This window comes from Odocoileus virginianus, chromosome 22 (genome assembly GCF_023699985.2).
Source record: "Odocoileus virginianus isolate 20LAN1187 ecotype Illinois chromosome 22, Ovbor_1.2, whole genome shotgun sequence".
Classification (NCBI taxonomy): Eukaryota; Metazoa; Chordata; class Mammalia; order Artiodactyla; family Cervidae; genus Odocoileus; species Odocoileus virginianus.
The window spans coordinates 2,620,479-2,636,187 of NC_069695.1; the positions used below are offsets into that span (position 1 = coordinate 2,620,479).

Below are 15,709 nucleotides of genomic sequence, written 5' to 3' on the forward strand. Positions count from 1 at the left end.
CTTTATTCTATGACACAACTTTTTAGGAGTAATCCAATAGTTTGGGTGAAAAAAAAAAACACAGTATAGACAGGAACTCAAAAGTGAGCAAGACTGCAGTAGATTTCTTTTCTCCTCCAAAATCAGAGACCACGACATTCAGACCCATGAAAGGCAGTAAGTTTTCAGAGACCAGCAGCAGGGCGAGATTGAGAAAGGTCATTTTATCCCCAAACATCTGCATGTCTCTCTTTGTCTGTCTATCTCTCTATCCATCCATCCATACAGAAAAAGCATCAAAGCACATGAGATAAAATCTTAATGACTGGTGACATTATACTGGGGGAAGTACATATACATTATATTGGGTGAGTACTAGCTTTGATACTTTGAAATGATTTAAAAGCAAACATTTAAAGTAAAATTCAAAAGAGGCAACTCCCATCCCAGCACTCAATTTATCACTTACTCCGGAAGCTTTCTGTTACTTCTGTGACATCGCAAACATCCAGCTGTGACCACTGGCTAAATTCAAAGGTGAAATTATTATTAACTCGACAGACATAAAAGCCTGCATCTTTTACATGCACTGTGTTAAAAACAAGTTCAGATGCATTTCCATTTGGAATCTGTGAAAGAATCAACAAGAGGATAAAAGTGAATGACTCATCAAAATACACCTTATAAACTGTGCTGTGCAAAATGTATGATTTCCTGGGAGCTCTGAAAGTTGTATCTTTTTTCTCCGCATTCTAAAATATCTGTCCCTTAAGAAGCAAACAATAACGTGTTAAGTAATTTAGGACTGAAGTCAGTGAAATCCAGTATTTTACACATCTGTTAACTGGAGAGTTAAGCTCTATCCCATATATCTCTCAAAAACTCACTAACAGCGAAGTGTCTATTCTGTCCTTTAAAATTGTTTGATCATTAGTATTTACAGGCTTGAGAACTGCAACATTTATGAGATCAGTAGCCATACCAGGAAGGAGTAAAGATTGATCACAGAAAGTCCGGCCTGGCTGCTCTTCTCAGTTCTGATCAAATTAGCTGTGAGCATAAGAGCAAGTTTTACCCTGAGACCCCAGTTTCTCATCTGCAAAGTTCTCGTGGAGGATAGAGGCCTTGACGAGCACACTTCTTTCAAGGCCTGGGAGGTGAAGAGCTATGGGAAGCGTGTTGGTGCCAGGAAGGACTGGCCACTCAGGGGCATCCCAAGCCTTCCTCCTGGGCCCGGATCATCTCAGCTGCTCCTGTCAATTTACCACCACCACCCAACTCTGGCATACTGCCAAGGTTTCACTGGGCGCCTCCTTATACAGGAGCCCCCTTGCACAGGAGTTTAACACACTCCCCCTCTCCAAGCCCCAACCAACTGAATTCAGCTCTCTCTCCTCTCAGAACCTGCACCAGAGCAAGACAGTGGTGCTGAAGATCTGACAGCTGGGACAGAGACTGCCCTGAGCGCTGCCTGCCCACCCTCCCACGTGAACCACCTCGTCTGCTTTCCTACTAGAACAGTCCTGGGTACTTTCTCTCCCGCAACCCTACTCCTCTCAGCCACTGACTTCAGATAGGAACTCTCTCCTCTTCCAGCTACCGAACCACAAACCTGAGCCTGTGCCTATTTAGAGCTGCTCTCCTCTCCTGTGAAAATGGAAAAACCTGTCTTCCTAACAAAGGCCTCTCGGGCTTGGGATGCGTGAGGATCCTAACTGCTGGGAACCCCAGAGTTAATATGAAGGTTAGTTCAAGCTGAAGATGTTTGGGACTCAACAGATGCAGAAAGAAGGCTTCTCAGAGCTTTCCTTATCTGACAAAAGCAGCAATTTCTGGGCGATGAGACTACCATAAATTCCCTATTCAGGATGGCTTTTACTTCCAGGAAGGCGATCAAATTCACCATAAATCCCTTCTCCAGGGGTGTTTTACGGCTATGAAGAAGATGGAAAGACCACTTGCACCCACGTGAATAAACATTATCACAAACTTTCTTATCATCTGTCTATTCTCCCAGAAACCCTTCTGTACGTATTTCCTAAAGAAACCCATGTTTCTTCCTGTAGAGGCTCTTTCTTCCTCATCCCTTTTCCTATAATTTTAACCCAGCATGGAACTACTTCTTTTGTAAATTCCCATATGAACAAATTTTCTCTTCTTAACCTGTATTCTGTCAGTTGATTCACTGGCTCCCAGGGACAGGACATGAGAGGGGAGAGGAGAAGTATTTTCCTCTCCAACAATTTGATCCTCTCTGGCCTTACTCCTGCAATTCTCTCTACTTTAGCATCTGTTTCTCTTTTATTAGAGCACTGTCAAAAACATCCTCTAGTACCTTTATATCTTAAATAAACAAAAATAATCCCAAATGTCCTGCCCTGGGCCCACATACCCCTCAGCAGCGCTGGGAACACTGACGCCCTTTTCTTCCTGAAGCGCTTTCCCAAGGGCTCAGACCAGCCTCTCCTGGTCATGCTCTCTCTCTCGCGAATTCTTCTCAGTCTCTCTACTGCTTCCCCCTCTGCCACACACACTCTCAGTGCTGCCTCCTGGGGTATCCAAGCTGACTTAGATGCATTCAGACTTTAATAGGTACTTCAAACTTCACGTGTCTAAACCACACTCTTGATTTCTCACCCTAAATCCCTTCCTCTCCCAGTCTCCGATATCTCAGTAAATAAGAGGTCCCCAGAGGCCGAGGTAAAAACTCTGGGGTCATCCTTGATTTTTCACTCTGAATCCCTTCCTCTCCCAGTCTCCGATACCTCAGTAAATAAGAGGTCCCCAGAGGCCGAGGTGAAAACTCTGGGGTCATCCTTGATTTCTCACCCTGAATCCCTTCCTCTCCCAGTCTCCGATACCTCAGTAAATAAGAGGTCCCCAAAGGCCGAGGTGAAAACTCTGGGGTCATCCTTGATTTTTCACTCTGAATCCCTTCCTCTCCCAGTCTCCGATACCTCAGTAAATAAGAGGTCCCCAGAGGCCGAGGTGAAAACTCTGGGGTCATCCTTGATTTCTCACCCTGAATCCCTTCCTCTCCCAGTCTCCGATACCTCAGTAAATAAGAGGTCCCCAGAGGCCAGGGTGAAAACTCTGGGGTCATCCTTGATTTTTCACTCTGAATCCCTTCCTCTCCCAGTCTCCGATACCTCAGTAAATAAGAGGTCCCCAGAGGCCGAGGTGAAAACTCTGGGGCCATCCTTGAGCTCTCTGTCTTTTCCCTCAGGCACCCCGTTTAACCTGCCAGATCTGGTGAGCTCTGCCCTAAAATAAAGCACCTTGCCCACTCTGCTCTGTCTCCCCTGCCATGTCTGAGTTCACACCACAGTTACTTCCAGTCTACTGTAGGCATTTTGTTATGCTCTTGCTTCCATTTAAGCAGCGAAGTCAGGAGACTTGCCTGGTGGTCCAGGGGCTAAGACTCTGCTCTCCCAGTGCAGGGGGCCCGGGTTCGATCCCTGGTCAGGGGACTAGGTCTCACATGCCGCATCGCAACTAAGACCCGACGCAGAGAAATAAACACTAAAAAAAAGCAGTAAGCTGGTGTTTTAAGAACATAAATCCTTCCCTGTTACTTCTGTTTAAGGCCTTGAGTGTCATCTCCCTTGGTATCACCCTGCTTATCCTCCTCTCACAGCTCTTAACTCAGTTATCTCATTTGCTCCCTGTCTCTGCCCAGTGGAGGGGGCAGGGCCCTTGGGTGTCACGCTTCACCATCCTGGCCTTAGAACCCGGACAGGTGCCCAATGAGTGGTCGTGAGACGAATGCCTCCTGAAACAGACTATGAATCTAAGGGTTGAGACAGAACTCCACTGGTGAGAGCCTTAGAACCCATTACAGCTCTTCAAATCCACCGGGCACTCCTCCTCCCCTCGCTTTCTCCCCTTCTCAAAATCAGGACATGGTTCACACGTGATGTACTGGGTTGGCAGAACAGCTTCTCGGGGTTTTCCTGTGACACCTTATGGAAAAACCCAAACGACCTCTTTGGCCAACCCACTACTTACCATAGTAAGATCTGCCCATGATTTCTTTCTCAAAGGCATTCACTGAAATGAAAGCCACTTTGCAGTTGAGAAGCTATGGTAAAAGTAACTTTAGTTACCAGCCCTCGAGAGCCTAGGCAGGTAAAGTGTCCTCTCCGTCAGGCTCTCAACGCCCGGCGATAGGAATTTGAGCGGCTCCTGACAGTCAAGCGCCCAGCACAGGCCTGTCTGCTGCAGGTGCCTGCACAGTCCCGTTACTGCAGCCCACGGCTGCCCTGGCTCACCCGCGCGTGAGGGACGGACATTAAAAGGTGTACAAATCCCCATGCTGCTTCTGAGGCACAGGGTGATCCCATCAGAGGAAAGAACGTCATTTTGAAGCAACTCTTGAGCTTAAATTCAGATTTGCAAATGGAGTCTTAGTGTTTGGTTGAGAAGAAAGTTTGGTCATGTGACAAACAGGCTGAAAAGAATAACGGAGTTCCAAGGTGCCATCTGGAGGGCAGGCAGGGAGGCAGGTGGTGAGGGGAAGAGAGACCCTCGCGAGACTGGGGCTCGGCGTGGCCGGACCACTGAGGAGCCCCCAGCGGCAGAGTGGCTCAAAGAACGCTTAATGGCTTTTTTTTTAATCGTTATTTTTTAAGTTGGCCTCACTGCACAGCGTGTGGGTTAGTTCCCTGACCAGGGATTGAACCTGTACCTCACGCATTGGGAGTCTGGTGTCTTAACCACTGGACCACCAGGGAAGTACTTTCAAAGACTGTTTAAGAAAAGAGAATTTCAACATGCAAATTTAAATTATTTGTTGGGTGGCTCAGGGATACAACACTTTCACCAAAGGAACAAATGTCCCCACCAACCTGAATTTTACTTCAGAAACTACCATAAAAGCCTAAATCTTTTGATATAGTTATGTGGAATGCTTAAAATAATACTGCCTTTCACGCTGCTTTGAAAACCTTTTAAAGATTATGATTCGAATAATCTGTTGTAAAGAACTCTGTACATCTATGTAAGGAGGTATTAGTGATGCTTCCCGTTTGCTAACATTGTTGCCCCAGGTATTCCTGATTTTCCACAATTTTCAGAATACAGAACTGATTTTATTACTGCTTAGAAAGTAATGATTACTGAATGCATCAGTAATAACACCGACCCTTTAACAAGGACCTATCAAGTGCTTTAACAAAATTCCTATAAACACATTAAAGACAGTAGGGCTAACTAATCTTCTCTTTCCTCTCTTCTTTGCTGTTGTTCAGTTGCTCGGCTGTGTGTGACCCCATGGACTGCAGCATGCCAGGCTTCCCTGTCCTTACCATCTCCTGCAGGTTGCTCACACTCAGGTACACTGAGTTGGTCCTCTGATGACCCCCTTCTCCTCCTGTCTTCAGTCTTTCCCAGCATTAATCTCTCTTGACAGAGGAATTAAAAGACATTTAAAAGACATTAAAAATTACCTCTTTATTCATTTTGAACCATTGATATTGTACAAAAGGATGTCCAGTTGCCCGGCAACACAGCTTCACAAACTGTCCTGCCAAGACTGCCTTGGATTCGGGGTTTACAGTGATCTTTATTCCTTAAAAAAAAAAAAAAAAAAGAAGTTATATAAATAGAATCAGAGAAGAGGGGCTTTCCTTGTTTATGTTTCTGAAACCAAAAAGAGAAATATTTTGGAAATAACCTGCATATTCATTCTTGTTATAAATTACTCACTCATATCTCTTCCTCATCAGATGGTGAGTCTGTGAGTTCCAGGCTCTGTAAAACCAGAAGGAAAGAAACTCACCTGCAGAAGACTTTGATCGACCACATCCCCCTCACCCTCCATGACTGGGGGAGAAAACTGTTCGCTGTATTTCTTCAGTTCTGAGAAATATTTTTTCCATGTCCCAACGCCTCTGAAATCAGGCTGTGCCTTTAATAACTGTCTGAGGGAGCAGTCAGGGTGCGCTCTCACTGCCAACTCTGGGACTATGTGGTCACAGTGTTTATACAGTCAGCGCTTCAACTCAGGCGCATGGTTTTTGTTAAGACAAATGTGAGTTTAAATGCCATTGAAATGTCTTCAAAAGACATTCCCTGGAGGTCTAGGGGTTAAGGCTTCACCCTGCAATGCGTTCGACCCCTGTTTGGGGAACTGAGATCCCATGTGGCTCCTGGCCAAAAAAGATAAAACATAAAACAGAAGCACTGTTCTGACAGATTCAATAAAGATTTTAAACAAAAACTGGTCCACTTAAAAAAAAAAAAGAATTCCAATGCTATGGTTTAGCGTTAAAATAAAACTATTCTGGAAGCAGAAAGGCAGAGAAACAGAAGAGCCTGATGAAAATTTGATACACGTGATGCAAACATTTCTCATCTGAGAAATGACTACCAGCGTCAAAACCTGGGGGCGGGGGCGTGCCACATGGCTTGTGGGATCTTAGTTCCCTGACCTGGGGCCTCAGCAGTGGAAGTCTGGAGTTCAAACCCCTGGATCGCCAGGGAATTCCCCAAACATGGAACACTTTTGAGAGGCGCTCCTTGTCAAAAATCCTGGAGTTAATAATGGAATACCTCCTCTCCCTCTGGGGAAGCCCGCTGCAAGTCACGGGGATACCTGGGCAGCTTCGCAGAGAGGCCTGGGTGAAAGGAAAGCAACGCGGGGCTCCTGCCAACAGCCATGTGCGTGAACCATCTGAGCAGAGGATTACCCAGCCCCATTTGGACCTTCAGATAGCTGCAGCCCCGGCTGATGGCTGGACTGTCACCTCATGAGAGACCCTGAGCCAAAACCAGCGGGCTCAACCACTCCTGGATTCCTGCCCTCAGAAACTTGGAAGTAATCAATGGATGCTGATTTTAAAAATTCTTGGTCTTGGAATAATTCATTATGTAGCAGCAGATAACTGACACAAAAGGAACCAAAGCTAGGACATTTCACATTTGCCAGGGTTTTAATACATAAATCTTGGCTTTTGTGCTAAATCGCTTCAGTGGTGTCCAACTCTTTGCGACCCTATGGATTGTAGCCTGCCAGGCTCCTCTGTCCATGGTATTCTCCAGACAAGAAAACTGGAGTGGGTTGCCATGCCCTCCTCCAGGGGATCTTCCAGACCCAGCGATCAAACCCATGTCTCACGTCTTCTGCATTGGCAGGCAGTTGCTTTACCACTAGTGCCACCTGGAAAGACCAGCTGGCTTTCAGAAAGGAGAAATAATCATTAAAACTTATAAAACTTAATTTCCCAGGCCTATTTTTATTTTTCCTCACGTATCCTGAACACGATCGCATATCTTTTTTTCTACAACCCAGTAATGCAAACGAACAAAACAAGATTACCGCTGAAGAGGAGACAGTCTTAAAGAACAGCAATCTTAATACATGAACGATACTAAACTTTCAAGGGAAAGAATAGTATATAAGGCAAAACAGGCATGTGAAATCCATGCAGGAAAGACAAAGGATAAAACCAAAATCCAAAATGAGTAAACATTTACTGCATTCCTAGCACACCTGAGGGTCTGGAGAAACCCAGGAAAATCAGTAAATACAGCTGCTGCTGCTGCTCCTAAGTCGCTTCAGTTGTGTCCAACTCTGTGCGACCCCATAGACGGCAGCCCACCAGGCTCCCCCGTCCCTGGGATTCAAATACAGCAGAGCCTCTCAAAAAAAATTTACAACTCCTGCCAAGGAAAAGCTTTCATATTCATTCATCCTTTCTGCGGATGCCAACTGAGCACGGGATGGCTGAAGTAGCAGCTTTCCTGAATTCCGTTATCCGTGTTAGTAGAAAAGTATATGCTGAAGTCAGAAAATGGGGTGAGCACTCTTAAGCCAGAAAATTCACACACTGTGTTTTAACACTCGCATATACCGTTCATCTGCCAGGAGAGACCTACATCACAACTTTAAGATGCAAGGATTCTCATTTCCAACGTTTAAGTATGATAAGAGAGGGAAGAAAAAAAGTTGCAAAACCAACAGAAGGGAACAAGTATAAATTTGAACTATACCTAGGCGCTGTAGCTAAATTGGCTTTAAAATGTGGGTGCCTATAGCCACCTCAAATGTACTGTCCCCAGCCGCTCCGGACACAGAACCCCTGCCCCTTCTAGATTCCCAGGCTTCCCCGTCTCAGGGAGGACAGACCAGGCCTCAGCCAGCCCCGGGCCTCCAGCGACTCACGACAGACCCTCCGCACACTCCCTTCTTCTCCACGTATAATTCAGCTGCAAGTCCTGTCAGACTTTCCCATGTCTCACCATCTCCCATGCCGTGATCTCAATCCAAGCCGCCGTCCCCTCCTGACTGTTGCCACAACCTGCTAGCGTTCTTTCCTTACTTCCAACCAGCAGCTCAATGTCTTTTTAAAACAAATGGATCCACAGCTCTCCTCTGATTAAAAACCCCCTTCGGACCTCGCCCTGGACCTAGAATATGACCGGAGCTCCTTATGTGGCCGAGGAGGGCCTCTGTGAACGGACCCCCCTGCCCTTGTCCCCCCGGCTCCTTGCCCATCGCGCTCCAGCCATGCAGGCTTCTTTCCTCCAGAGGACAAGCTCTTTCCTGTCTTTTCACTTCCGGTTCTCTGCTGGATTTCGCCCCCAACCCCCACTGTCTCATGGCAGACAATTTTAACACCCAGGTCCTCAGCATTTCTGGGAAAGGTCTCTACGTGGGTGACCCCCACCCTCCTTCCCTATGGCAGCCTGCCAGCTTTGCGGGCTTCAGCGCACTCGTCACCTGAGGTCTCGTTTCTTACTGTCTCACCTACTCAACCAGAGGTTACTGTCTTAGTCACCGGTTCACCTGATGCCTAGAGCAGTGCTTGGCACAGTGCAACAGTGGGTGTTCAACACATATTTGCTGAACAAATGTGTATTTTAATAATAAAAATGACTACAGCAGCGATTTTACTGACTGCTTTATATTTGCCCACCATTTTGAATTCTAACCTTCAAAATAACCATGGTAATTAGATTGATGTTACAATAAGGAGAAATGAACTTAAGTTATTTGCATAAAGTCATTCGAGTTACCTTGGGTAAATTATTTAACCTCCCCAGGACTAATTTTTTTCTCACTGTAAAATGGCAGCACCAGGATGCAAACCTATATTTTCCTAGGCTTTTAAGCCTTTTGTTATCCCAGTGATCTTTTCCCCTCCACCTTTACTGAAGAATAACCAACAAAAACTGCATATATTTAGGGTGTACAACATGATGGTTTAATAGTTATACATTGTGAAATGCTTGCCACAATAAGCTAACTCATCAGCTCACACAGTCATCATTTCCCAGTGATTCTTTTTTTGGGGCCTTGAAGCATGGGAGATCTGGCTTCCCAGGTGGCTCAGTGGTAAAGAATCTGCCTGCCAATTCAGGAGCCACAGAAGACGTAGGTTCCATCCCTGGGTTGGGAAAATCCCCTGGAGGAGGAAATGGCTACTCACTTCAATATTTTTGCCTGGAAAAATCCATGGACAGAGAGGAGCCTGGCAGGCTACAATCCATGGGATCACAAAGAGTTGGACGCAACTGAATGTACAGCATGTGAGATCTTAGTTCCTTGACCAGGGACCAAACCTGCACTCCCTACACTGGAAAGCAGAGTTTCACCACTGGACTGGCAGGGAAGTGCCAGTTTTCTGGTGATCCTTAATGTGTCTCCCATGCTAACCCTATCTTCTGCCAGAGTGAGTCTCTCTTACTGGAAGGAGTGTATCTTGCACCATGACAGTGCCTCAAAATTTACCTTGGAGAAGATACTCTGCTATTACACAAAGAGACAAGAGAGGAGAAAGAAGGAACTGAAAAGCTTTCTCTCTAGAGGGTCTCAAAGAGAAATGAACGACTTTAGTCAAAGCAGGCCACGTGACCAGGATGTTCCAGAAGCTTCCTTTGTGGGAGACAAGACCAAGTAACTTTTAACAGTAACTTCAAACTCACAGTTTATACACCGGTCCTGTGCCAACAGTTTTAGTTGTCTAGGTCTTCAGGAAGCAAGCAAAGACATGTCTTTATTATTTATCGCTTCAAAGACTGAGAATGAAAGGCAAAGTGTGATTTGAAAACCGCCCTGGGTGAGAAGTAAAGAGAGAAGTCACAATACCTCCTATGTTTCAACCACATATGCTTCCTTCCTCCCACGTCGTGTGTGTGTGTGTGTGTGTGACCGGGAACCGTGGTCACCTCTAACCACCCTCGCGCAGTGCCCACTGGAAGGTGCTGAGACAAAGCTGGGAGCGGGGATGGCACAGAGCTGGGAGGGGGGTGTCCGAAGGCACACAAATGAAAGCTCTGTTTTAAAGGGCGATCACACAGTTTCCTGGCAAACAAGCCTATTTTCAGATAACATCTGCAAAGAAGTCAAAGAAGTTACTTGATTTCCTGTAAGCTGGGGACAATCTGACTAGGTCTGATGGCACATGAGGATTGTGCTTTCAACACACACACCTGTATAGAACACCAGTTCAAGACATTTAACAATAAACCCCCCGCTGGAATTGCTACATAGATAAACAAGGGTGATTCTTGACTTGACAGAAGGATTCCTCAAAGGTTCCCTTTGCCTTATTCTCTCTTACAAAGCACTTGAACTGATGCAACGCACAACTCTTTCAGGAATAGATCTATTATGTATATTACAGTGCATCTATTTTCAGAGGCCATGAACCAAAAAAGCCGTTTCCGCCATCTTCCATTTAAAACCCTCCCTCCGAGGTTTTATTTTGAGCATTTGTAGGCTATTACTGAAAAGCACGCCAAAGAGTCCCAGAATAAACATCATCCCTCTTCCTTGAACAATTTCCCCTCATTACACAACCAGTGTGTGTCCATGCACTTTTCTCCTACAGGTCAATTTACATTTGTATCTGCTGTGGCTAAACCTGGTCTTCCAGCTCACTCTGCTCCTGCTTCCACGTCACCGACTACCTGCAGCGTCCTGGCCCGGAAACCCACCCTCCCAGCCCTTGTCACCATTCCGCTTCTGTTTCTCGGCTTTCTTGATCTTCCTTCCATTTTTACCTCTTTTTCCTTCTTAACATCCTGCTTTAAGGAATTTCTGTTGTTAACAAAACAAGATGAGTCCCTTGTAAGTAAGATCAAGTCTCTGAGTATTTTTTAACTTGTCAAGAAGAGAAAAATTGAAGTCCGTGGGTCAAAGAGGAAATTGAGTATGACAATACGTAGCTAAGCTTCCCAATCTAGAATCTTCCTAGCATTATTGGAGAGGACAGTGAGTTCAGGCCAGGTTCTGATCCTACTTTTGCCAACAACCAACTGTGATTTTGGCCAAATGATAACTTCCAGTAATCCCCTTTTCCACATAACTGTGTGCTCACATTTAAAATTTAAAAGTTCATAGACAGTCCTGTTCTGGTCCTTCATAGAACTGTGAAGATAAAAACATGGAAGTAGAGGTATCTTGGGAACTGAAGAATAACAGTTAGCCATCTTTGCTCTTATCTTAGAGACAATAAAAGTAATACAAAATAAAATTGATATCAGAAACACAACCATGAGTATGTTACAGGGAATTAAAGAAGAAAAATGAACTGACACCAAAAAGGAGTGGGGAAGAATGGAAACGATGTGAGTGAAACCAGGTGACTGCCAGCATGGCTGCAACGTATCTGCGGCAAAGCTCCTTTTATATAAGAATGAAATAAAATGGCAGCATCACAAAACTGGAGCAGAAAGATGGAGCATCACGAAACTGGACCCTGGGGTCCATCTACTGGAACCCTGTGTGGCGTCTCTTGCGGCTCCTGCGTTTCCAGGAAGGTTCTTTGCCACTAGCGCCACCTGGGAAGCCCGTGTGACGTGATAATTCTCTCTAAACATCCCCCACCCTCCAGCCCCTGCTTGGTCGACTCCAGGTCAGAGCATGGCTTCCTTGGCAACCAATCTCGTGACGAGCATGACCCTAGCTGAGAGAGCCGATCAGTCTGCACCCAAACGGTTTCTCTTAAAACAGAGCTCTAATTGACGGTGCTTATACCTCTGCACTCAAGACAAAAACAACTCAAATAGCACAGCTAGCTTTATTTGTGTTTGCCAAGGCTACAGATGCCAATCGTGGTTGTTTTGAGACCAGGATCTTTGACCCTTTAATTAAAAAATAAAAAAAATAATGGTCTAAAAAATCATTACAGACTTCTGGTTCAAAACAGTTTCAGTGAATTCATTTAATGCCCCTGCCCTTCTCCAATTTCCCCTGAAATGCCGAGAGGAGTAAAAATAGGAGAACAGTGAGTCAGAGCTGGACAATGCAGATGGATACCATCCATTCATAAAAATCATAAGCCATTTCTCTAACATAAAGTGCAGACTAGACCAGACTAAGAAGCAAGCTGGCCAACCCACCCACGTGCGATGGAGAAGCCCAACTGGAAGGAAGGCAGAAGAGGATAAATCACATCTTCTGCAAAATATATCAGGTATTAGAGCCCACAGAGCACAAGAATGTGGGGGTGCATAACCCTTGTCTTAGACCTCAAACGAGCAACCACAGAAGGTGGCTCCTCATCAAGGCAGTTGATGCAGTGAGAGACGGGGAGCCCTCCCCAGCTGCGTCTGGGCCACCAAAACAAAGACATCCGAGAAATCGGGTGCCACAGCCATGTCCTGTGGCCATCTGTGGCTGTCCTCCCACAAAGAACTGGAACAGAATATGGCAAAGTCAGACGAAAATAAACCTGAAGTTTCCCCTTCTCCTTGGGTTTAGGCCTGAGAGGCCTGTTCAGAGGCTTACAGCATCTTCGTCTCAAACCAGAGCTCTCTATAAGGACAATCAGAGAAAAGTCATCAGATTTTTTTGTGGAATAAGAATTAATATCCTCTTATGAGACTGCATTATCAAAAAAAGAGAAAATACTAGAATATTCCCACTTTGTATTTTCACCAAGATGCAGGAATACACTGAAAAGGAAAAACTGGAGATTTATTTATACTTGTTTTACGATTATACTGGATTTGATGAATTACATGCTTGTCTTCCTTACTAGATGATGAATTCTGAACACGCAGGAACTATTGTCTTAGTCATCTTTGAACTCACAGTACCAGGCATAATGCCTGGAATAGCAAAAGCATTAGTATACAGTATTAGATTAAGAAGTATTAGAATACAGTAAGGTTGACTGAACGAGCAAAATCCCACATTAAGCTGATTCCATCAGAGCTCGCATTCTTAATTATAATGGTTTTTATTCTCAATGTCCCTAATTGAAATATTAAAGTTCTTTAATTCTTAAATTTCTATATTCTAACAAATGTAAATACAGTAAATTTTAGATTATTCACATAAGATTCAGGAGGAAAGCTAACTGTAAATTACTGAGTTTTATTAGATCTCCAACTATTTCCTCTTAAATCAATAATGAACATTCAAGTAACAACTGATTTCTAATCTATGGCTAATCCAACATAAAACTTCACAGAAATAGTGCCTCACCGGTAATGCAGAAACTGCTTTCTTTTTCCTAGTCTCCCCTCAAATATGAAAAAGCCCCAGAGTATAACTGAAAAAGCCTATAGGCCTAATATCTGAATGACCTGCACAAAGGAAGACTGATGGCAAAGTGCTGATCTTACTACTTGGAGAGAAACACAAAGGGCAGAAACAGATTTTTCCAAAGAAGATGACTGACTTTATTAGGATGGTACTGTATTGGCTGCTGGCTTATCACATCAAAATAGAAAATAGCTAAAACTTTCAGGCATATCTATATACACAAATAAATATGTGACTCCATTTCAGTCCACCCCGTTTCACACATGGAAAACCTGAAAACCTTCAGTCTCAGGCCAGCGATCACAACATAATCCGTGAGATGAGTGTGCAGCCTCCTAGATATAGACCAACACACCTCTGCAGCTCCTCTAAGTCTTCGAGGTAAAGAATACTTACTCTCATTTTATAGACTGGACAAAGTCATTAAGTGCAACTGTTGAAAAACCTAATGAGATGTTAAAGTTATATTTACTACCCACAGAAGTTTCTTAAGTTTTCAGAGGTCCTGGTATTCTATTAAGTAGAACTTTATAGCCGAGTGCCCTAGGCTGGTAGATTTCAATCACCACAACTCCTGGGTACTTTTGAGACACTGGGGATATAAACATTAGTAAACGCCACCTGAAGGAGTGGTTTACTGTCTGGTGATGGAGAGCACCTGAATCTAGACAGGACCTGTGTTAGCACCAGTTATTCCTATCTAGGCCTCCTCCAAGAAAAGGCCCTGAGAAACACTCATCAAGCGTTTGATACAGTGGGTGACACAAAGGAGGTGTTTACAGGAGGCTGTTTCATCATTTGCACTTGGCCTGGAAAAGCAGAGGATAACCTGAGAGTCCAAGATTCCTGGCTTACAATCCAGGGTCCACTTGTAGTAAGAGTTCTTAGTACCCCATCCTCAGCCCCCAGCACCCAGTTTTGTCTGGCGATCCACGAGATTTCTAGCAAGCTGATTAACCCACTCCACTCCTGGTTCTCTGCCAGGTGAGCTGGCACATTTCATCTTGCCGGTGGTGACAAGTGCAGGGATGATGGGAACATAACCAAAATCAGTTCACTTGCTAGAGAATCCTAAGATTTCTGCTGAGACAAGGATAAATGCCAGGAACAGCTAGTAGACACCTTATGACTATGTAGAAAGTCAGTCTTGGGAGGAAGTCAACGATAAGAAAGGAAAGGCAGAGACGAAATCCACCTTCTTGGAAACAGGGCTGCTCCCTGCCTTTCCTGAAGCCCAAACTGGTGCAAGACTTTTCTGATGGAACCAACATACTCCCTTTATTACAGCAAGCTGCACTGAGGTTTCTGGTACATGTACTTCACAGTACGCCACTATACCATGTGTCCCTAATTTCCCACGTCCCTGAGAAAGGTCTGCAGTGTGGCTGCTGTCACATGACCTGGATGACATGGTCCCTCCTGCTGACGTCTCGGTAACCGGCCAACTCCACCCACAGCTGTGGAAAGGAAGGACTGTTTCCTATTCAGTACATCTGACCTTGGAAGTGAGCAATTTCACTCAATATTGGTATATGGGGGGGCGGGAAATCATTTGGTTGAGTTACTTAACATTTCAAAAGCACCATGCTGGTTGTCAAAAAACTTCAACAATAAACACCTGTCATACTTTATCTCGTTCACCTACATACACATAAATAAATACACGTGTATCTGCTTTCTTGGCTGCACTATTTCAACATAAGTTATAGAAACTTCACCCCTCAATGCACCTCCTTGGAATAAAGACATTCTTCTACAGAATGACAACACCATCATCACATAATAGTTCTCTAATACCTAACATGTACGTTATATTCAAGTTGTTCCAACTGTCCTCAAAATGTCTTCTATAGTTTTTTTTTTTGAAAAACAATCCAACCTAAGTTTATGTATTGCATTTGCTTTTTGTGCGTTCTTTAGTCTCAACCCAGGGGACAAATGAGGCTCCATACGTGTACATGTTCCAAAAATACTTAACACAGTTCATCTGGTCAAAGGAGACATTTCCCTTGGAGGCGGCCTCCTTGGCCTCTGGAGAACGTGCTCATGGGGAAGGCCTACCTGGGGGGCTGAGAAGCTGAAGGACCTCGGTGTGCTCCATGGCCTGCAGAAAGTCGCTCAGCTCCACGACCGTACAGCCCTTCTCAGCCAGCAGCTTCAGTAAACACAGGCTGGGGCTGCCTTCCGGCTCCAGGACCTTGAGAGAGCACTGCTCCAAGTCGAGACAACTGC

The 15,709-nt window shown here is 44.8% G+C and overlaps 1 protein-coding gene across 3 annotated transcripts in view; it reads right to left on the reverse strand.

Annotated features, from left to right (window-relative positions):
- Window positions 1-15,709, reverse strand: part of MALT1 (MALT1 paracaspase) — a 61,700-nt gene that overhangs the window by 32,719 nt on the left and 13,272 nt on the right. For 2 of the 3 annotated variants that reach the window (XM_070452450.1, XM_070452451.1), the window contains exons 2-4: window positions 15,539-15,705; window positions 5,427-5,548; window positions 449-608 (exon numbers count right to left, since the gene is read on the reverse strand). In XM_070452450.1, coding sequence (XP_070308551.1) covers window positions 449-608; window positions 5,427-5,548; window positions 15,539-15,705 — 449 coding nt within the window. Of the gene's footprint in view, window positions 1-448; window positions 609-5,426; window positions 5,549-5,685; window positions 5,731-15,538; window positions 15,706-15,709 lie in introns of those variants that run through there. The other variant, XM_070452452.1, reaches the window with a different exon arrangement.